This window comes from Heterocephalus glaber, unplaced genomic scaffold, assembly GCF_053883595.1.
Source record: "Heterocephalus glaber isolate CG9 unplaced genomic scaffold, H.glaber_assembly_v1.0 deba00001504, whole genome shotgun sequence".
NCBI lineage: Eukaryota > Metazoa > Chordata > Mammalia > Rodentia > Bathyergidae > Heterocephalus > Heterocephalus glaber.
Window position 1 is genome coordinate 14280100 of NW_028258324.1, and position 23313 is coordinate 14303412.

At 41.9% G+C, this 23313-nt stretch overlaps 1 protein-coding gene across 1 annotated transcript; it reads left to right on the plus strand.

Annotated features, from left to right (window-relative positions):
• The first annotated feature begins 799 nt into the window (after positions 1–799).
• On the plus strand, positions 800–22574 carry Cldn18 (claudin 18). Its single transcript, XM_004834301.2, has 5 exons — positions 800–1203; positions 13567–13731; positions 14489–14606; positions 18860–18970; positions 20378–22574. Exons 1-5 carry the CDS (start codon positions 984–986, stop codon positions 20547–20549), a joined length of 786 nt encoding a protein of 261 aa, XP_004834358.1. The 5' UTR covers positions 800–983; the 3' UTR covers positions 20550–22574.
• The last annotated feature ends 739 nt before the right edge of the window (positions 22575–23313 follow it).

Genomic DNA, 23313 nt, shown 5'->3' on the forward strand with positions numbered 1-23313 from the left:
GAAGAAAGTGACCTACCAGAACTTAGGAGTCTGCCCTTAAATCGCCTAGCCTACAGCACGGTATGGACAGTCAGAGGAAGATCCTAAGTCTCAAGGTGACCAGGTCAGGGTCTTTGGCCCTGCAGTCCTGTGCCCTTCTCAGGCATTCATGGCACCTCCTTTGCCTGCCACATCATCTTCCGGTGGTTCTTGTTGCATGAGTGACAGTATGAATATGAAGGGCAACAGGATCCCTGGCTTTTCAGCCCAGTTCTAATACCTGTGGACCAAGGTCTGGACTTGGCTTCCTGTTCTCAAAAGTGGGAACAACTCTGCCTGGCCCTGTCACTCACATAGAAACAAAAAGGGTTAGTTAGGCCTAGGTGAGGCTGGAAGCCTTCCTTAAAGCATCTCTAGCTCAGGGCACTTGAGATTCCGTGACTTACTTCTACCTCAGTTGACTCACCTAAAAATTGCAAATAAATATACCTGCCCTTCCCACTTTTCTAGGATCAAAACAGAAAAGTGTAAGTGGAAGGTAGTATACAAGTGGCCAGGAGACAATGTGGCCATCTGGTTTTAGGTGGAGCAAGATACATGCTTCCTAGGGACATCTTCCTTTGAAGGAGGTCAGCCTGAGTGGTCTGGGGGATGTTCTCAGCGGTAATGCTGCCCCCCACCCAGCTTTTTCCCCAGAGGGCATCATGTTCCCGGCACAGAGACAGCCTGGATGGTGGAGGCTGGTATCGAGCAGGACGTCCTTCTGGCCTCTCAGCCAGCTCTGCGCTCAACCAACTGAGCCTGCGCAGCTCAGCCCGACAAGTGCCTCTCGGGGCCTTTTCCCTAACGAATGAAAAAATAATGCCCTTGAACGAGGAGTGAAACTAAACTATCTAAGGAAAACACCGTGAGCAAACACTGAACCACAGAGAAGGCCTCTGAGGCAGTGCAAGCTGGGCGCACACTTTCGGCTGCAGGAAGGCGGCAGGGCCAGGGCTGAGGCCATGTCCACCACCACGTGCCAAGTAGTGGGCTTCCTCCTGTCCATGCTGGGTCTGGCCGGCTGCATCGCTGCCACGGGGATGGACATGTGGAGCACCCAGGACCTATATGACAACCCCGTCACCTCCGTGTTCCAGTACGAAGGGCTCTGGAGAAGCTGTGTGAGGCAGAGCTCAGGGTTCACAGAGTGCCGGCCCTACTTCACCATCCTGGGTCTTCCAGGTAGGCACGGGGTGCCTGGGCAAGACCAGGAGAGCAGGCCCCGGGGGAATGCAGCCAAGAAGCTGCCTGACCCAATGGTGCTCCTCCCTCTGAGGGTGCGCCCTGGGTACAGAAGGCGTGAATAAGAGGACAAGCTGGTTCAGTGTCAAAGAGTGGTAGTAACACAGGAGAAAATGGGAGAATTCATATTCAAATCTAAAGAAATGCTAACCAGGAAGATTAGGTCTATGGTAAGAGATGCAGTGGTTACCTAGAATAAACTAATGTTTCTCAAGGAGAAAATAAAGTATTTGCTTCCATGTGCAAGCGACTTGCTTCTGCCAGTACATACGTGGAAGCAGGGGAAAAGGACGGTATTTTGTTTTAGCCAGAAAAGTTTATCAAGAGCTAATTTCATTTTGTTTTCAATTAAATTATGTTTTTCTTGAAAAATTGCAGTTTCTGTAAGTGGCCTCAAACTGAAATTAAATTATAATTTCCTTTTTCTGAATTTGTGTTGAGAACATTAGTATACTCTTCCTAAAGATAAATATATGTCAGGACATAAAATTCTAATTATATTATAATGTCAGAATATAAATAAAATCACAAATATGACATTCTTTCATGCCTGAAGATAAAATAATCTAAACATTGTTCATAGTACGGATAATTATTGCAAGTTTGCACCACAGCAGCTTTGCGTTCTGGATATTATGGGAACTCTGTATTTTTTTAAAGCAGTAAATAAGAAAATAATAGGGCAAGCTAGGGTGGCCAAGATGAGAGTGTAGTTTTTGTCTCTTTCAGACAGGCAGGTGGAAATTCCCAAGAAATTTTAAAGAGGCCGTGGAGTCCTTGAAATTGAATTGTGAAAAGCAATTCAACTAATTCATCTTTATTTTCAGAAAGAAATAGAGGATGACTGTCAAAGTTCAAGAATTAAGTTATTTATTCCATTTTTTTCTGGAAACCACTCATTCCAGGATGAACAGGATCACTACTTCCAAGAAAGACAAGCTTGGGGAAGACAAGAAGGTAGAACATGGCCAGAGGAAAGACAGCCAGGCTGACCAGGGAATGTGCTATAATGAGGGAAGAGGTCAAAGGGAGGAACTGTAAGACTTGGGTTGTTGTGTTGCTACCTACATCTAATACAAACTATTAAATGGAGAAGAAAGGCTGACCTCATTTTCAAAATTAAGGCATAACATCCCATGACTTCATGCTCAGTAACCTCTTCCCAGGGCTCCAGCGAACACTGCTGATCTCTTGCTCACTCTAAATCACAGTGGCACTTTCAAATATCCCTACAGTTCTATATGGTCAACCCCATTACTGCCACCCTTCTTGTCTCTCCTATTTCACCAGGGCTCCTATCCTCATGAGCGCCCTCAGAATCTTACCTCCACTCCTCAGCAGTTCTGCTCCTTCACCACAAGATCATCTCCCCCTCTCCTGGCCAAAGCCAGCTCTCCACTAGGGCTCTGGAGGCCCCATGCCACCCTGACTACAACTGTGCCCTGTTGATTAGCCCCTCTCCTTCTTGCCTCCTTCAACTATGCTAATGTCTCTCTGTCCTGGAAAACCTCTCCCTCTTGGGTCTCTCTAACAACCAAATTAAAAGGCTAAATTTTCTACCACTTCTCACTCATCACCTTCCTTAATGTGGTTTCCATACTTCATTTCTTTAGTGTTTGCTCCTTTGACCATGGCTGAAGGTCAGAGTGTGTAGTGGGGGCAGGGGGTTGTCTTCCAATTTCCAGCTCCTAATTCTCAGTTCTCCCTACACATTTCAAAACTCAAGCACCTTCCATGATTCTCTGTTCCTAGATTAATTAGGTGCAAACATAGCAGCCTCATGCCCATTCCTTCCTACATCCCTTACCTGCTTTTCATGACCTCTGTTCTAGGCCTCTTCCCCAATCCTATGATTCTCCCTTTTACTATATTCTGAGCTTGATTGTGGACACCAATAGGCCCATTCCAAAATGCCCCCTTTACCACCTCAACTGCCCTCTCCTCAAATATCCCCCAAAGTTTCTTCACAGCCCCATATTACATAATATCGCACAAACCAGAGCATTCTCATTGCATTGAGCATATTCTCCCCTAATGACACACCTTAGAATCTAAGAAGCATTTATTGTATACCACAGATAGTGTACACAACACAAAACTAGCCTTGTCCATTCCTGTAAACCCCAGAGGAAGGACAAACATGTGCACAAATATTAAGACAAAGGCAATCCCTGTCCTGGGGCCTTTACATGGATGTTTGGAGCCCCAGAGTTATTCAGTGGGAGGTGTCAGGAGGGCAATGAGTCAGGAGGGTTTTACTGAGGGGGTTCTGTCTGAGTCTGAATCTTAGATTATCAATTTGGTTATTTGTACATTTGTCTAATTCAGCTTTTGTGTTGTTGGCCCCATCAGCTAGCTAGACAAGAATTATTTTCCCAGTTCCCAGCACAGGGCATGGTAAAATGAGCAATCAGCAAGTGGTTGATAAGCTAAATTGAACTTTGGATAATAAGAGTATTTTAAATGTCTATGTGAGCCTTATGAACTAAACACAAGGGCTTCTCCCCAAAAAAAGGACAGGAGATTGCCTTTGTACTGTAGTTTTTGCTATTATGGCCCCATATATAGAAAAGAACCTGGTCTTCCACCAGCCTGAAACAGATTCATTGTTCATCCAAGTATTTTTTAACAAATATCTTTTCCATGCCTACTGTGTTACAAGAACTAGCTTCCGGGACTCTATTAGAGTAGTTAAGGTCAGCCACTGCAAAGAACAAACCTAAACATCTCAGTGGCTTAACACAACAAAAGTTTACTTCCCATACATGTGCAGTCCACTGAGGGAAGAGCAGCCTCCTGGTAGCTACAGTATTCAAAGAGGCTGGAACAAGAGAAGAGAGTACTCAAGGGGCACAACCCTTCTCAACTACCTTGACCTGCAAGTGACACGTCACCTTCATTCACAATGCATTGGCAGATCTAGCCATGTGGCCTTGAGAATCAGGAAGCATAGGAGCTCACAGCTGTTTAATGAGCACCCAGCATCTCTGCCACAGTTACCCTTGAATAGTAACTCCTTCTGCTAAAACATACCCACCAGGCTGATTTCAATTCTGCTACACAGATTGCTCTTTGAACACCAAATGGTTCATGCAAAAGAGGACATGCCCTTTACTTACATTCACTTTTCAAACAAGTACTATTAAATTCTGCTACATATAAAATATTGTCTGATCCAAGACATTGTACAGTATGTGGTTTCAAAAGCCAGACATTTTGATAGAGGTGGCCTGAAATCAGAAAGGAGGTAGGGTTGGAGGTGAATTGCTGCGTTGTAAAATTCTCTGGTACTTAATATTTGATGAATGTAAATATGGTCATGGAAAAAAAATTACCATTTTTCCAAAAAGTAAGGAAAAAGAAAAAGGGAGGGAGGGATATTTGGTCAGTTAGATTCTTTTGTGTGATTCTAGAAATTGAACCCAGTGCTGCATTACTGAGTTATGTTCCTAGCCCTTTTTAAAATTTTTCTATTTTCAGAAAGTTCTACTAAGTTGTTCAGGCTAGCCTTCAACTTGCAGTCCTTCTGCCTCAGCCTCACACTTTTATGTGCCATCAGACCAGACAGAGTTCAGAGAGAGGAAACCCAGTTGCTACCCAAGGAGCTCTGAGACAATCCAAACCCAGAAAGGGAGAGATCTTGGGTTCTCTTAGAGTTTTAGGACACCGGGAGCGAGAATGAAGGACTTCCTCACATCACAACTTGAGAACTGCGGACATGAATGTAAGGTCCTTCAGCAATGTATTTAGGGCTCTTGGAAGCTGCTGGTCTTCTTTGTATCAGAAACAGAAGACCCCAAGGTGCCTATCTTGCACCTCCCATGACACCCTGCGTGGCCTACGACAGACAACAGGGAGTGGGAGTGGGTGCTGCTTTGCGTCCTGTCTCCCAGTTATGCTGTAAAAAGTCAAGCTGTCCTAACCTAATGTGGGAATGGGATGGGCGTGGTCCCAGCATCCACACAGACCCCCACCTGTCTCGATTGTGGGGATAGGATTCCATCAAAAGCCAGAAAAACATTTCTTGGGCTGAGTTTGCAGAAAAGGAGGTACTTTAAATCACTGGTATTTTGTGGCCATGAAGAAGAGTGTGGATTGAAGAGCAGCCAGTCTTCGTGCAGCAGGAGTGGCTACATTATAAATTGGAATCCCGAGATACAAATATTTGTTTGATGGCTTAGATGTGGCAGACTGAAGGAATAAGGAGAAATATTATCAGGAGAAAAAGCGTAATAAAAACTCAGAAACAGAAGCCAACAACATAAGGAGATGGAATAGACAGAGAGAGAGCGGGAGGAGGCTGTGGACACTTGTGGAGCTCCTGAGGGAGGTGGGAAGAGCAACACTGACCAGCCAGCACCCAAGACCTAGAGAGCACTTGCCATCAGAAACAGCTGCATACCATGCTTCTTGAGTGTGACAAGGAGCCTGGGGAGAGAGCCGAAGCAGAGGAGCCGGGTGGAATGCCTGGAGATAGAAATAGAAGGTTGCAGAGAGGTGGTGAGTGTTTAATTGTGACCTTGAATGCAAGGAAGCACTTCGGTCCAACAGAGAAGTAGGCCTTAAAGTGTTTGTCAAAAGGCCTGAGCTAGATACCTACCGTACTTTCAGTTAATAATTAGAACAATCACTAAGAGTTACTAAATTCTTCCTAAATACAAGCTCTTCTCCTGAAAAACCTCACTTTTCACTCATCTGATGAAAGTGTATCTTGCCTCTTTAGAACTTCCAGCCATAGAATAAGTTAATTCAATTTAACGAGCTGTATTATGTAGCCTATGGCTAGATGAACGAGGTGAGTGGTGGTGTTGGCAAAACTGTTTACCTGTATATTACCAGCTCTGCACAATTTACAGCTTAAGATTTCCCCTCGTTGTATTCCACACAGTCAATGCAGCATGCAGTGCTCTGAGCACAGTGCCATTTGTTGGGCTGCACAGACACTCTCCAGTTTAGTCTTCAGAGCAAAATTAGTTTTATTATTATAAAGTAGAAACTAAGGCTCAGAGAGGAGAGAAGGGCAACATACCCAAGATCCTATGGATAGAAGATGGCAGTATGAATACAGGCTGAAAGACTTCTAAGTCTGTGTGCTTTTCCACTGCCCAGGCCCCACCTCTCCTTCCAGACAGGATTGGGTGGCCTTCAGAACTAAAGAGATTGGTCTGGGCTTGACCACAAAAGCAGAGGGTGCCTCATATCTTGACTTTCTTTTTTTTTTTTTATACCTTGACACTCTCATAGCAGTGTTAACTATGCACAATTAGAATATTAAGCTGAAGGAGTTGATTATTTGTACCTTGTTCCCATTTCTCCTCCCTGGAGACACTGGAAGAGAGGGGCAAAGGGCAGTCAGATAGTAGATTGGACAGGGGACAAAGAGCTGGCAAACTCATGTCCCTGGCTGCAGGAAGACATTACAGTCAAGTAATGTTTTAGGTTTCTTTTGATGTGTTTGCAAAGATTAGTTTAATGCCAGCCACCTGGACTTCTTGACCTCACTTTCCTCCCTTCTGAGAGTAAAGCACTTGTATGAAAGGGAGCTCAGTGACCATTTACCAGATCTTACCATCAGAAAATAAATCACTGCTGAGTCTAAACCTCCCAAAAGCTCTCAAACATTTGATCTTCCAGGGTTGTCTCCTTCCTCTTCCTCCTCCTCCTCCTTTTCCTGCTTCCTCTTTTTTTCACTGAGCTACATCTCCAACTCTTTACATTTTGAGACAGAGTCTTGCTAACTATGGCTGAGTTTAAACTTGTGGTCTTCCTGCCTCAGCTCTTTGGATTACAGGGATGTAGCACCATGACTGGCCAAACACCTTTTATGAACTTAACTATCCAAAGTAACAATTGCTTAGAACCTTTTTGCCCCCTTTCCCAGACCCATCTCACCCATCTCAAATGTTTGTGCATATGATTTCTTATCCCCTTTATAGGCACCAAGATAGTCTTGACTTTTTTCCATATGACCAGTTATACTTTCCCCTTTCTGCCTCAATGTGTAAACAACAACAGCTGCCCTGGAGTTGGGAAGTTTCCATCAAGTTGCCAATCATATTTGCACATGCAGGAATAGAGGTTTTTAACAGAGCTACCTTTAACCCAGAGAACAATTCCACAAACTCTAAAGCAAAAATCTACAGGGGAAAAAATGAGGCTTCTCCAAAATACTTTTTTGCAGTAACTTCCCTCTGTATTTCTTCTTGCAATTGGCTGAATGTTTCTGTGTAGAGTCTAATGCTTTTAAGCTGGTGAAACCAGCTTGCCTGTCCTCAATTTCTGATGGAAGAAACGTCCTAGGAGGTGAGTGATTGTAAGTTAATTATAAAGTTGAAATGAGATGTGAGAGAGCCTCTTGGCTTTTAGTTAAGCTGCTTTCCCTCTCTTAAAAAAAGAAAAACGTTACAATAAGCGTGTCTGTTTAATGTGTGGACAAACATCTAAATGCTTACACATCATTGTCCTTGGGGAGGAAACACCTCTGGGAAGTAAGAATATGTCTACAGGGCCCAAAAGAATCTGTAACCTGAACAGATTGGTGTGGGCTTGAGAACAACAAAAGCAGAGTGTGTATCTCTGGAATTGAGGCCAAAGCATTACTATTTCTTTAAAGGTCCCCCCAGATGATGCTGGGGAGCAGCCAGGTCTGAGAATCACACTGAGTGCAGCTCACCTGTCAGTCCACAGCTCCTTTGGGGAAATGAGATACTGTGAAACAGGGAGGGAACACTGAGTTCTGATTTTTCTGTTTGCTTATTTCAGCTCTGAATCCTTCCTGCCCTTCAGGTCTGATAAGACCTCATTATTCGCTGGGAGGAATGCTGTAGTCACACCTTTGGGGCAGGGAATCAGGCGCCAGAGGCCACTGAGTCACTTGCTATGAGCTGATAAGCCTATACCTTTTGATATGCCAAGAAAGAGAAAGAGAGGCAAAAAGAGAAACTTACCTCTTTCCAGCAGTCTCTCGGTTTACCTGTCTGTGGAGAAAGATTAGAATAGTAGAATTTTCCAGCTAGAAGTTCAGTTTCAATCGCCGTCTTGCACCTCCATGACCAATACTAGGCATGTGGGATTCCTAGCAGTTAGTGGTGGGGTACATTTTCTTCCATCTCCTGCCACCTGCCCCATCACAGTTCCCATTCCCAAACAAATCCTTCAAGGGGTTTCCAAAGCAGGGAAGACTTTGATCCATCTATCCAAGGCCAGTCTTCTGGCTTTGACAGTGGCCTCACAAGATACAGGGATTTAGCTCAGTGGTTTCACTGCCTACTACGCAAGCACAAGGACCCAAGTTCGATCCTCAGTACCAAAAAAAATAAAATAAAAAATTTGTCTTTTTCTAAGCCCAGAGTAAAAAACAAGGTTAGAGAAAGCTAGATAGATTTTTTTTAATAAAAAAGATGATAGATTCCTGATTAAAAGCAAAATCCAAGATTCATCAGATATCTGGAGGTCAAGAGAGACTAGGAAAGAAATGAGGCTCTTCATTCAAACCTGACAACAGAGGAAAGAGAGTATCTGAGACAAAGGCTGACCAGGTCATGCAGCCCCCCAGGGCTCTGTGGGCACCAGCACCAGCCCTCTGTAGCTGACGAGTGCACGGATTCCCACACATACGCACACTGGCCAGCATCCCCGTCACTCCTCATTCAACACTTCAAGGGAGGCCATGCACCTCCACCACAGCCACACCCACTGCATGCACACAGTGCTTTAGGAACAAATGAAAAAGCCACTCAGCCAACAGAAAGCCAGTGACCCATCCTTGCTGAGGGCAGGATATATGTAACTTTTCATAGAATAAGGAAGGGGTATCCTCTATCCTGTTTGGTTAATTATTTTTTGTTTGGTTGATTAGTTGCTTGCTTCCTTGCTTTTGGTTGTTTTATTTTAACTAGATGCTTTACCGGATTATTCTCAAAAGGAACAAATTATTTTGTTCTCTGAATAGCTTCTGCCTCAAAGAATCAGAACTAGAGAAATTTTTAAATCTTCTAAAAAGTTCCTGCATAAATTTTAAGTTTGGAAGAGGCTCATGGAAACAAAGTGGAAGGAATGTCTAAGGTTCTTCTTTTTCTCAAAAGTCTTGTTTCTGGATAGTAATATCTAGAGGCAGAACGGCCCTGAGAATGCTTCCTGAAGGCAAGAGCTGCCACATAAATGTCTTCTACACCACTGTCCTGAGCCACAAGGCTGGCATGTAACTTATGTGTATTAAAGAGAACTGGAACTATACATTGAGACACTGTCATAAAATTGTTCCTTTTTGTTTACTCAGACAAGATGCTCTCCAGATAAGAACAAATTTGAAGTTCAGGACTTGTGGTAAAAATATAATCTTCTTAGGATGTAAAAGACTTAAAGGTAGAGATTATTTCTCATGAAACTTTATACAGATCCTACAGCATCTGGAAAAAGGTATAACAGAGGATTTGAACTTGAAAATACTTGAATGAATCAATGAAGTCATGGATGAGTGAATAATGAGAATGTTAATTTATGACTATGAGAGTACACCGATGTGTAATGGCCTGAATACTGAAAGCTATAAATGAATACACATGAAGGTGGCAGGTGCTTGTATTTGTTAGTGAGGTAAGAACAAAAGTGTTTGTGTCCAGCATCCTGTAGGGCCAACAAAGCCATGGGCAAGGCTCTGATGGGTAGAGGTGATACACTAGAGCTTCCTCATTAGAAGTAAGTCATAGAGCCACTTCAAGGCTCTCATGAGTTCTCTGTGCCTTACTGGAGCCACTAATGCTTTGCCATTAGAACTCAGCTGCCATCCCAAGATGCCAATGTTGTCAGTTCTCCCAGGAGTGATTAGATCCATGGTCCACACCCTGTACCACACATTTACCATACGTAGAATTCTCTCCACAGAGAAGCAAAGTTTCTTAGGGGGAAGAGAATGATAATGAAGTGATTGAAGGTCTCAGTGGTGTAAGAACTAGGGTCCCTGAACACTCACCTCTGCCATAGGGAGACACCGGTGAGAAGGCTACCAGAGCCTCCCTTCGTTACAAAATGGAGTAGACTCTAGCAAATTCTGCATGAGCTAACTCTTTTTCAATAGTTCTCATTGATTACCAACTCTTGCATCATGACAAACTGCTTTATCATATACACCTTAGCGTGAATATGCTGGCAGTGCCACTGACATTGGTTGCTATTTGAGATGGAAATCTTCTCAAGGAGGTTCATCAGAGCTCCCTCAAGAGCACTTAAAGGAGACAGGAATGTCCTTCTTCTGAGTTGCATTCATAAGTAATCTCCTAGGACAGGTTATTTATTCCCTGAGATGATTTTGGAGAATGTCCCTTTACACAATCTTAGCATCCATGGGGAGGATGACACTTTTTGGACAAGTGTCCAATTTAGAGGATACATTCTGTTGGCAGCTAACAGATCTCATGACAGCAGCCAGAACTCCACCTGTATTTCCTGTATTTCTGGGGTCCTCAAAGCAATTTGCTGTGATGGGAAAGCAACATCTGAGTTTGACCCCTAGCTATGCCCTTCCCCCAGTGTGTGTCCATGGCAAGTCAGTTCATCTCTGGGCCTCAGTTCCTTCAAGTATAGAATGGAGATAAGAGTATTATCTACATTATAGGGTTTTTTAAATGTGGATTGAATTATTTAATGTCTGAAAACATAGCTTTCATAGCTTCAATCAAAAGTAGGAATGGGCTATGACAATTGGGGCAGGACAGGGCTTCCAGTTCTGTTTACACTTCCCAGGAGCAATTTGCCTATAATGGTATAGGCAGATCCCCAAGTATTTCTCCTGTTTCTTTCCACCTGAAAATTTCAATTTTGCCTGAACATTATTAACTGGTCTCATTGAAGGTAAGGATGACACCTCCTTTGAGTATACCTTGTGACAGATCCTTACTATTAGAACTGTGTAAGATCTTCAACTACCTACATTCCAAGCGGCACCTAACTTGCTCCCTTTGATCTGAGTGGCAGCACCACCTTCACTGGGCCTTTATTTTTCCTCTTTTAAAAAAAGTGCCAGCCAGGCATTTAGTGCAGTGGTTTCGCTGCCTGCTGCACAAGTGCAAGGACCTGAGTGTGATCCCTGATACCAAAAAAAGTGCCTACTATGAGCCGGCGATTTAGCTCAGTGGTATAGCGCCTGCCTCGAAAGTACAAGGTCCTGAGTTTGATCCTCAGTACCAAACAATAAATAAATAAATCACTATTTTAAAAGTGCCCACCCACCAAGATGCCAAAGATAGCTATTTCCAAGAGATGAGATAGAGTTATGGAGTTTTTTCCCAGTCTATACTTTTCTATATGTTCTAAAATTTTTGAATGAGCATGTATTACTTATGTAACCAAAAAGTTTGTGTGTTTTTTTGGTTTTGTGAACAAAAGAAAAATTGTTCCCTTTACCCCTTCTCTGATACCACCTACTGGAATGTGATGCCCTTATGCTGTAGACTTGACATAAGTCCCTCACACCTGCAAGGGTCTTCAACACCATTTTGGTCATACCTTTGAACCCTTGAGGGGTGGAAACTCTCCACCAACAATATGGGGCTTTAAGAGTTAGCATTTCTAGATACTGATGAAGCCATCTCACATATATTAGAACTACTTGATTTCAAGCAGCAGAACCCCAACTTGAATTGGTTTCAACAGATAAGAGTTGTTTTTTTTTTAATGATGCAAGGATATAAAAATGATGCTGCATCCCAACGAAAGACTGTAGCTATACCTCAGGAATAGCTCAAGTTCAGAGCTCAAACACTGTCAGGAATCTCTCCCTCTGTCTTGAATTTTGTATGCTTGTTATTATCCAGCCATTTTCTCTGCCTGGTGGAAAACACAGAATTCCAGGACTATAACTTTCAAGGCCTGGAGAGAGATTTACTCAATGTTCTCTGGGTCCAAAGTACAAACTTCCTGCATAAGGGTCTCATCTGCCCAGTTTGAATCACATACCCATGCTGGAATGATTAACTGTAGCCAAGGACTAAGTTGTGGCCTGAAAAATCAGGGTCAATAGTGCTACTATAGTGCTAACCCATGCTGGCGTACAAGCTGTTCATTGTCTATCTGAATAGTTCTGCTACCAAAACTGAGAATAAATATTTCTAAACTTTTATAACAATTTGACATTTCTGTGACACTCAAGAATGTGATTTTATATTTTGTCAGGGCATCAATTTATGACAGATCAGAAATTTAAATGTTTAAATAATTTGAAAAGCATTTACGAAGATGTAGCAGCTCCTTCAGGAATCATATGCTTAAGAGAGACAGGGAACATACTGAAAGGAGAAAGCAATTGGTGTCCAGAACATCATATATATAGAGAGAGCTCTGCACTTCATCATATTGACCAACATTAGGGGGTTTGTTCTCTGGAAGACATCAAGGACTAATTTGTCTTCCTTGTAATGTTTCATTATACTTGTGATAGACATGTGACTCTCTACACTTTGGCTTAAGTTCTTTGAGAGCAGAGACTGTGTCTAACCTACTAGCTGTAGTCATCCCACGCCCACTTGTAGGGGCTCAGTAAACAATTGTTTCAATGAGTCACTGCACTTTAAGGATGCCATAGAAACAAAGTTGGATGTATCTGGAGGTGAGGTCCTATGGGAGAGTCCGGCAGAACCTGCAGCTCCAGTTGACTCCTAGAAAGGGGACTATCATAAAATGTGGTCATGTTGAAAGGTTTGATATTGATATACTGATTTTTTATAAACATTTGGAAACTACAGCTCATGTTGACCTTAGTAGTTGCTTTTGAAAAGGAACAAAAATGGAATGTTGTTGCTGTATCATATACTTTGGCTTCATGATATGCTACACATGAATACTGAGTTTTCCTAAGGTGAACACAGCTATATGAAACCTTAAGTTCATATAAAAAGACAAGGGAAGATTTGGATTATAAGTCAAAGTGGCACAATTTTACTATAAGCTCTATCAATAATTTGGCTGTTACTTCAGACAAACCATTTTCTCCTTCTAGACCCCAGATTATCAATTTGTAAAATAAGATAACTGAAATAAATTGCATGAGTCCTCCCAACTCTGTCCAACCATAATTTTCTCATTCTCTAGACATCTGTGTGTGTACTCTTCATCAGATTATAAATTACGAATTTTTCATTTCCCACAGTTCCCCATCCTTTGAAAATGACAAGGTTCAGTGTATAGACTTGCTATTTCTCAGAGGTTCAGTGCTGGTTAGTCATGATTGTTCTGTTTTATAAACTCAGAGCTGGAGATGTGTTGAGGTGTTCTTATGTGTCTGCTTGTGTCTTGTCCTTTGCCCCACAGCCATGCTGCAGGCAGTGCGAGCCCTAATGATCGTGGGAATTGTGCTGGGTGCCATCAGCACCTTAGTGTCCATCTTTGCTCTGAAATGCATTCGCATTGGAAGCATGGAGGACTCTGCCAAGGCCAAAATGACACTGACCTCCGGGATCATGTTCGTTATCTCAGGTAAACATGGGTTCCTGCTCTCAAATATGCTTCTGGGAATTTCAAAGTAAAATCACTTTGGTTGAAGAAACATGGCTCCTCCTTATTGTTGAACATGGTTCAGACCTTTTCATGCTAGTACTCAAGATCTGAGTGTGGAAGTCTACTGACACTCTCTAGAACTCTTATGAGTGCTAATGACCCTCTCAACTGTCACCCCAAAGCAATATAAGAGGATCATAGAGGATCATATAAGGTAATCATGTGACTAATCTCTAAAAGGCATCTTCTTAATGAAAAGAAAATCATTTTAAAGGAGGAGTTCTTGACATCATCAAAAGATCAAACTCAAAATAGGACTATGTACCCTTGGTCCCTAGATCCACAGGACATGTCTCCCTCTCCCCTCTTCCCTCTCCCCTCTTCCCTTTTCCCTCTTCCCTCTTCCTTCTTCCATCTCCTCTCTCTCTCTCTCTCTGTCTTTCTCTCTCTCCTCTCTCCCCTCTCCCTGCTCACCTCCCACCTCTCCCCTACCTCTCTCCCCTCTCCCACCTCTCCTCTCCCTCTCTCTCCCTCCCTCCTTCCCCCCACCCTCCCAGAATAAATGAGGTAAGAAATAAGTATCTAGTTCATTGCCTAACACGTAGAATTCAATAATCAGTGTTTGGTTGATTATTCTGTACAGGAATGAAATATTCTGCAGCCTGCTCACTGAAACTCATTTAAGCATAAACTGCCTTAAAGCTGATCCTAAAGCTTTCTTGTTCTTTATCAACAGGTGTTTGTGCAATTATTGGCGTGTCTGTGTTTGCCAACATGCTGGTTACTAATTTCTGGATGTCCACAGCTAACATGTATGGCAGCATGGGTGGAATGGTACAGACTGTTCAGACCAGGTAACTTTCTAATCCATGTCTCAGTATTCCATGGTGAATATTATTGTAAGAATCTGATTAAATACATGTACCTAATATGACCGTCAGTGCCTGAAATAGCAAAAATTTATCAGAGGGAACCATGCCATATCATAAATCAACAATGATCTGTAAATTCACAAACTTCATTTCAGTGAAATATTCTTGGTGATAATGACTTCAGACTGATCTGACATTTGCATTGAAATACAGTGACAGTTTACAGTATTTATCTAACACTCTTATATAGGCCCCATTGTGGTGGCAATGAAACAAGCACTATTATCCAGGCATGCAAATGAATATGAACATACATCTACAGTCCATAATGGGAACCTGGCTAGGAAAAGGTAAAAGCTGGAATAGAAATGAGCTTAGTGCAGGGGGGAAACATGATGTTTCTTTCTTGTACTGCTGTGACTTTCTCTCCATCATTAATTCATTTATTCTGCAAATGTATTGAGCACCTCCTGTGGGTCAGGAAGTGTTTAGATACCAGAGATACAGACACACACACATTTCTCTAACTTCATGTATAAAAGAAAATCATGAAAATTACAGTCCAGCACAGGAAGATGAAATCTGACTATAGTTTAGTGACTGGAGTAAAGTATAACTTTTTAAAAGACAGAAAAGCAATACTAACACCTGTATTCATTTAGCCATTTCAAATGGATGTACTTAATAGCAAGAAGCAATAGCAAAATCCTAAAGGAGAAAGATCTTGTTCTGGGAGAGCAATATAAATATTATACCAAAGTGACCAGTCTTCTCCATGTAGGGTCACTTGGTATTTCTCCAGCCACACCAACATGAATAGATACGATGATGTGATAAATCCATTACTCTTTGAATTCCTGGTCCAATCACTTCTATATTTCTGCTTTATTCAAAATGAGAAAATGAATGACCCCATAAGCTAGCTATCCTGATGCTCTTCCATGTTCCTCCCATGGTTTCTTGGTTACAAGGGCAACTTAGAAGCAGGCTGACCAACTCATTTCAGTTTACTTGGGACTTTCTGTTTGAGCACTAGAATTCCCACAACCTAGGAAATATCTCCATCATGGAAAAAGCAGAATTGTTGGTCAGTCTACTTTAAAAAGCCCACCCTGTCCAGAATATCTGGTTGCCTGGTGTCACCACCCTTAGCCAGAGGAGCCACCCACCAGCACCCAGAGATAATGCCTCCTAGCACTCTCTCACACCATCTCCTTAGTAACTGCCCCGTCCCTTGGGTCGGCAGCTTCAATCTGTAATTAAGCCTGTAGATTCTGAGAGGCCTTTGAATATCTCTTTCTGTGAATGAACAGCTGTCTGTCCCCTTCTTTCTGTCTTCATTTTCTCTATTTAGAAATCATACAAGACAGCCCAATTGCCAAGAAAGATCTTAGCAATCCATTTGATGGAACTTCGGTTCTGATGCCCCATTATCTTATATCTCCTCCTTCACCACTGCCCCCCCCACTCTGTCATTGCAATGTTGTATGTAACATTGGCCATGATGAAGCCCTGGATCAGAGCTGCAAACTTTCTGCCTTCCAACCACATGCAGGCTGTAAGGCATTTTGTATTAGCCTAAACATTTTGTTTTATAATCTGAATTAATCACCAATTTTTAAAATTAGAAGTGCCACAGATTGTGTTTCTCAGAAGCAGATCCTGAGAAGAGGATCCCTATAGAGGTATATATTAAGGAAGGGGAGGCTGGTTAGAGAGTAGGGAAAACAGAACAAGAAATGGGAGAGTCAAGCATGAGTGTGATTTCAGATGAGTTTCTGACTCAGCCTAATACTCAGGGAAGACATTGTGTAGTGTGAATTATGCCTCAAAGTTGTCTCCAAACTAAAGATCTCAGCTTTCATATTTTCATGCCAGTCACTCTCTGTGAACATGGGCTAAGGGCCTCAGGAGCTAAACCAAAGCCAGAACCCCAGGGATTCTGGCAAGGGACCAACAGGCAAGAGAAGACATAAGCTGGAGAAGAAACACACAGAAATGCCTAAAGGGGCAAAGAACTATTAATGCCTGTGAAAAGCAGATTTGACAGTATACACACACACACACACACACACACACACACACACACATTTCTCTAACTTCATGTATAAAACAGAATCAGATATGGCAGAACTGAGTCCCATTCTCATAAAGCAGCCTTCTCTGCACTGAGAGGCAGCTGCTCTTTTCGCAAGGATGCACACTCTCCAGTTTACTACATCCCCACTGCTCTCAAATGGCCCAACTCTGAGCCATTTATCACCATGTTTATGGAGTTTCTCTCCATATATTAGCGTCAAGAAAAGGAAATATTTTCTTATGCCTTACTCACTTCACTCATTTAAGTTTCTTGCCTGTCCCAGGTAAGTATTTAAGTTTGCAAACCTTGACCCAGAGTCCCTAGGTTAAGAAGAGGAATCTTGTTCCCTCTCTGACCCTCAATTTCTTCATCTGTAAAATAGGAATGATAAATCCTATTACAGTGGCTATTGGGAAAATTAAATGAGATGATGGTAAAAAAAATGCTTATCATGGTACCAGCAAGAGCTCAATAAATGGTAACAATTATTGTTACATCATTACCATTATATAGCAATTCAGGCATCTTTAGGGACATTGAGGAAGGGGGTTCTGTCTGTGTCAGGGCAGAGGGACCAGTACTGCCTCCAAGAAAGTCACCCAGGGCCCAGGAAGAGCATTAGGAAGGAGTCTGTTATTCAGCCTCTAGTCACACTGGGTAGGAGGAGAGTGAGGAATGGGATTCTTCATTCCAAGGCAGTGATCCTCAAACCCAATGTGTTTTTTCCTCACTCAAAGGGAATAAAATTGCCTACATATCAAATTTCTCCCAAACTTTTTCAAGGACTGAGCTTAGTCAACAAGTTCTTCCCTACATGACACACTTGGCCACAGTCCTATATTATTTATTTTAATCACACTAAAATGTGTGTGCTTTTCAAGTACATCGAAAGTAATATGTTTTCTTATGTTGCAGATGTCTGCACACATTGCTGTCTTCCTACTGCCAGCATAATATTCTTAGTCAGTATAGTAGACCTAAAGAGTAAGTCATTTGTGGTGTTCTACAAACAGTAACCATGGTCTTAGAGAACACAAAGGAAACCTCTAAGGGGCAGTGTCTATTGTGCTGGGCTGTTCTTTTCTACTAGCCTTTTGCAGATGGAAGTCAAGTTTCCAGCTAGCATCTAATACTTACTGACATCCTAGTGCTTTTCGGTCACTGAGATATCTCTCTCACTGTTCAAAATGTCCATTTGGGATCACAATTATTCTATTCTCAGATTTTGTTCTCAGTCCTGTTCTGATTTAATAGAGTCCCAGGGGGAGTATCCCACTTAGAGGAAGGGTACCAGCTTTGGAGTCAGACCCTCTTAGGTTGGAATACCAGTACAGGCTAGAATAGGAAGCACCCTGAGGGTAGAGTCTTTGTCTATCTTATTTACCCCTGTACCTTGGTGCCAGGGCAGTGCTAGTCACATCGTAGGACTGCAATAAATAGTTCTTAAGCAAAAGAGTAAATGAAAGAATGAATGATCACCTCCAACTTATTTCCTTTTTTAAGATAATATTCCTACCTGCATGGTTGGTGGCAAAGTGTATTTTTCACCTTCCCATTACTGTAATGAAATACCTGAAATAATTAACTTATAAAGAGAAAGGGTTTATTTTGGCTCACAGTTTTGGAGGTTTCGGCCTAAGATCTAGAAGATTCATTGTTTTAGACCTCTGATGAGGGTATCAGATGGCAAGAAGTGTATGATAGAAGCAAACTGCTCACCTCATGCCCAGTACACAGAAAAGAAAGAGAGAAGGAACCAAGATTCCCTAATTCCTTTCTAAAGCACACCCTCAATGACCTGGGAACTTCCCATTGAACCCCACCTCCTAAAGGTTCTATCACCTTCAGACCTTCAACACATGGGCCTTTGGGAGATATGCAACACCCAAATTAGGAGTTACCTGAGGTAAGGTAAGTTGAATACTTCTTGGCCCAGTGAGGACTCAAGGAACTAAAATTTCTTCAGGAGTAATAATTTGAGACTCATTTCATATCTAGGAAATATCTCTTACCAAGTCTTCCAGACTTTCTCTTTTTGCCAGTAGATAGGGGAATGTTTAAAGGTGGCACAGGAAGGATAGGCATGGCCAGGAACAGTCAGCAGACCCTGAAGAGCTGAGTCAACTACAGTCACAGCCTCCCTCTTGCCCCTCAGGTACACCTTTGGTTCAGCTCTGTTCGTGGGCTGGATTGCTGGAGGCCTCACACTAATTGGAGGTGTGTTGATGTGCATTGCCTGCCGGGGTCTGGTACCTGATCAAACCAAGTAAGTCTTTCATTCCCCTGCATTTAGACACTTCATTTGCTCAGAGCCCATTTTAATGTATTAATCTACGTGTTTGGAAGAACTTTATAAACTAAAGGTTCATTGACCTTTCCCATTTACAGGGAATCTAAAAAACAGAACTGGAGGGGCTGGGGATTTAGCTCAGTTGTTCCGCCACCTGCCTCACAAGCACAAGGTCCCGAGTTCAATTTCTGGTACAAAAAAATACCAGAACAGGAATATTTCAGCCTAGCAAGATTAGGAGTGCTACTATTTGATAGAAAAAAATCCTAAGTTCCTTCTCCAAAGTTCTGTAACTCAGTCATTTTCATTTGGAAGATGTTTTGCACTATCACCACTTTCCAGGATATTTAGTAACATCTGAAGATAATTTTGATTCTTACAACTTTGGAAGAAGGCAGAGGAAAGTGGTATTGGCATTAAATAGGTACAGGGCAAGAATGCTGCTAAATATCCTACAGTGTACAGGATAGATCCTAACAACAAAGAAGCATTCATTCCAAAATGTCACTAGTAATGGTGTTTCAAAGCCATGTTATGACTTCACAAATGCTCCTGGAGTTTTCAGAGTTGAGCTCCAGTGTGATTCTACTGCTAACTGATCCTCTGATCTCCAGCAGGTTAGCTGTCCTCTCTGGGACTCTGTCTTAGTCCACTTGGGAAGCTATAACAAAATATCACAAAATGAGTAATTTATAATCAATAAAAATATATTTCTCGGGGTTCTGGAGTCTGGGAAGTCCAAAATCAAGATGCTGGCAAGTTAAGTGTCTAGTGAGGGCCCAACCTCCACTTCCAAGATGGGGCCTTGGTACTGTATTCTCTGAAGAAAAAAAACATTGGCTTCATGTGGCAGAGGGATGGAGGGACAAGAGAAATCTCCCTTCAACCTCAAGCCCTTTTCTAAAGCACTAATCTCTCATGAAGTTACTTTCCAATGGAGGATGAGTTTCAGTATGAATTTTGGAAAGTACATTTTCAAACCGTAAGCAGCCACTGTTACCTTACCTGTAAAATAACAAATTATGGGAGATGAGTTGCACATAGGTACCTTCCAGCTCACAAATCCTACAATTCTTTGGCAAAATAATGGGACATTATTCCTAGTTTCCCTTAGTTTTAATTGATTAACAGAAAGAATTAATTTGTCACTAACTACTGGCTCAGTGAAGCCCTAATATAAAAGCAAGAAATTCTGCTTTATGCATAGGCAGAAATCTAGTGTCTTAAAGAATAGAATGAACAACCATCTTGGTCTGCTCAGGACTAATGGGTTTCAAGGACACTGGACTTTTCATGCTAAGACTGAGATCATCCAGGGTAAATGGTGAAGTTGATCCTCCTACTAAAGACATCTGTGTTCATGGGGTATTTCTTTTCTCTCAGCTACAAAGCCGTGTCTTATCATGCCTCAGGCCACAATGTTTCCTACAGGCCTGGAGGCTTCAAAGCCAGCACTGCCTTTGGATCTACCACCAAGGCCAAGAAGATATATGACGGGGGTGCCCACACAGAAGATGAGGCACAATCTCACCCTTCCAAGTATGACTATGTGTAACGCTCCAAGACCCCTGACCATAGGCAGAAGAAACTTCCTCAAAGAGAGCTCACCAAAAAAAAAGGAGATTCTACCTTGACTTTTTATTGCTTTTGACTCACAGTTGGAAGTTATCAAAGCCTTGATTTCATCTGTAGTGAAGCCAGATGGACTTGGCCACATATGTGTCATTGTCTCTAAATATTCCATTACAAAGCAACTGAGTTACCATTCATGAATTAGAAGTTGTATAGCTCCCATTTTCTAACCCTCTATTTCTTTTGAAAAATAACTTTTAAAATATGCTGTATAATGTGGCTTGACTCCTGACACTGTGATGATTTAATCAGATTCTTCCTCCTCCTTCTATTTAATAAATGCATTGATGATCTATTTCTCAGCTTATACTGAAGGAAATTTTTGAAAGGCAAGAGGGCAAGTAGATTAAAAGACATTATTTTCTGCTATTTTATTTTTTTTCCTGTCTTCATCTTCAACTTGACTACTAATAAACACTAATTGGAGTAGAAATGATAAAAGAAAGATATTTGTAATCTCTCCAATCCATTATCTGAGTTTTCTTACACTAGGATCTTAAAAGTTACTGGACCAAAGTGATTTTCAGTCTGAGGCAACCGAGCTTGTCTGCTTCTGTTGGCATCTGCTAAATTCCAGTAAGACTGTCCCAGGGGTTTCCATTGGAGGTGCCCCTTCTGTGACAAGTTAGAAATGGTCCCTAGTGGAATGATAAAAGGATTTTTTTTGTAATCTAAATCCTAAGTATAGATAGAATAAGTAATGTATTAGAAAAATGATACATTATATCTGTGACTTAGTCTCACCCTTAAATATAGGTAGAAGAAAATGAAAAAATATTCTTTGATACTGTCTTTATTGTACTGTGTAAAGTCACACCTAAGTCTAAATTCCATGAGAAGCTCACTAATCCCAATTCTTTCCTTTTGAGGTCTCCATGATTCTGACTACACATAATAATGAATACAACCAATGTAAAAACAAAAACAAATAATGGAATACAGTCCTAAGGATGTGGGTTAAAAATCGGTTCTTTTAAAAAATGATAAGCCTAAATTTAGTGTTATGTGTTCATACTTACCTGCTGCAGGCCACTGCCAGTTGACAGTAGCCCTTACTTGTCATGTGCTTGGTTTTGTTACTCTTGACAGCTGTTTCCTTCACCAGATTCACCTAGAGTGGTTGGAACAGTGGATGTACAGGCCAAACTGAAAGTTCTTTGCAGCTACATGCCTTCCCTGGGCTTGCTTCACTGCCCTTTTTAGTAGAAAACTTCAACTCCTTCCAGGACAAAAGAATCCCATCCCACCACCAAAACCAGAATAGGCTCCCTGGGAAATGGAGGTAAAGGCAGTCTCTTAAAACTACCAAGCCAAGGAGCAGCAGAAATGCTATAAGACTGGCTATTGAGTTATTATTTGGGGGCAAACGCCCTTACATCAACAATATATATGAAAGCAGCCTCCAAAGAGCTTGGTGAATACTCAAAGGAGGTCTTCAGGCTGAATAAACTATGTCTGGATAAATACCAGGTCATGGTTCATTGAGCAGTAGAAGCTGTGTTCACCAACAGCCAGAGCAGTAAACTCAATCTTCCCACTGCAATTCTTTTACGCCAGTTTGAATAGATCATTCATGGGATTTGTTGCCTGGAGTGGGATAAAGAATAAACAGATAAATAAATTTGAGGGAAAAAGGAGGAACGAGTAATCTAGAGCACAGATTGTTAAGAATTCTCAGGATCAGAGTTGAAGGCAGTCCTTTAAGTTGAAGGCCATGGGCCAATGAATTTTTCTCCGCAACCAGTAATTCCCTGGCCAGGTCCAAGGCAGTAAGACTCAGCTGAGTTTCTTATTAGCATATTCTCCACCAGCATTCATTGTGTAATAGTCTCCATATAGTTAGATTGTGCTTTGCAATATTTTGTTGTTGCTCTATCTTATTGTGTATGCATTGAGTATTGACCTGTATGTTTTGGTTATTAAATATTAAAAACACTGCTTTCTTCCATTTGAATGGCTTCTGTTCTTTTTTCATAAGCTTTGAGAAGTGCAGATGGGAAGTCTCAGCACCTCAAAGCCGAATACATCTTCCCATGAGTGATTCTGCCTGCAGAACTGTGTCTGCTCAGCACCAACCTGGTTATTTGGTGGCCACCTAAGTCTAGGTCCAACCCTGTTAGTGGTTTCTGCAAGTTGAGAAGCCTTAGTGAAAGGAGGTTCCCAGAGCAACTAGAAATGAGGCTTGGGGTCCAGGGACCAGTTTAGCCTGTCTGACTTTGAATGTACCAGCCTGAAGTGTCTAATGTCATTGGCCTGTCCCTTGCCCCTAAAAGAGGAACACCCTCTCAATTCTGCCAAATATTGGATTGATTAGCTCAGAAAGGTATGCTCCTTAAGTCTATATCAGGCTATAGAAACAGTCCGAGCTGCGAAGTTGGAACAGCACAAATTCAATTCCAGGTCACACCATTTCCCAGATGTTAACTTGAAGCAAAGCATTTATCCTTTCTGAGTCTCACTTTCCCCATCTATAAAACAGGGATAATAAGGATAATGGAATAATACAAGTAAAGGACCTACTTAAGTAATGGATATACAACTTGCACAACTTTAAGACAAATAAGAGTATTAACTTACATAACTGAGGTATCTAATGCCCAGTTAACTTCAGGCACAGCTGGATCAAAGAATATGATCAAGACTACCTTTCTCTGCCCATATCTTAGTTTTACCTTCCTCTCTGTTGG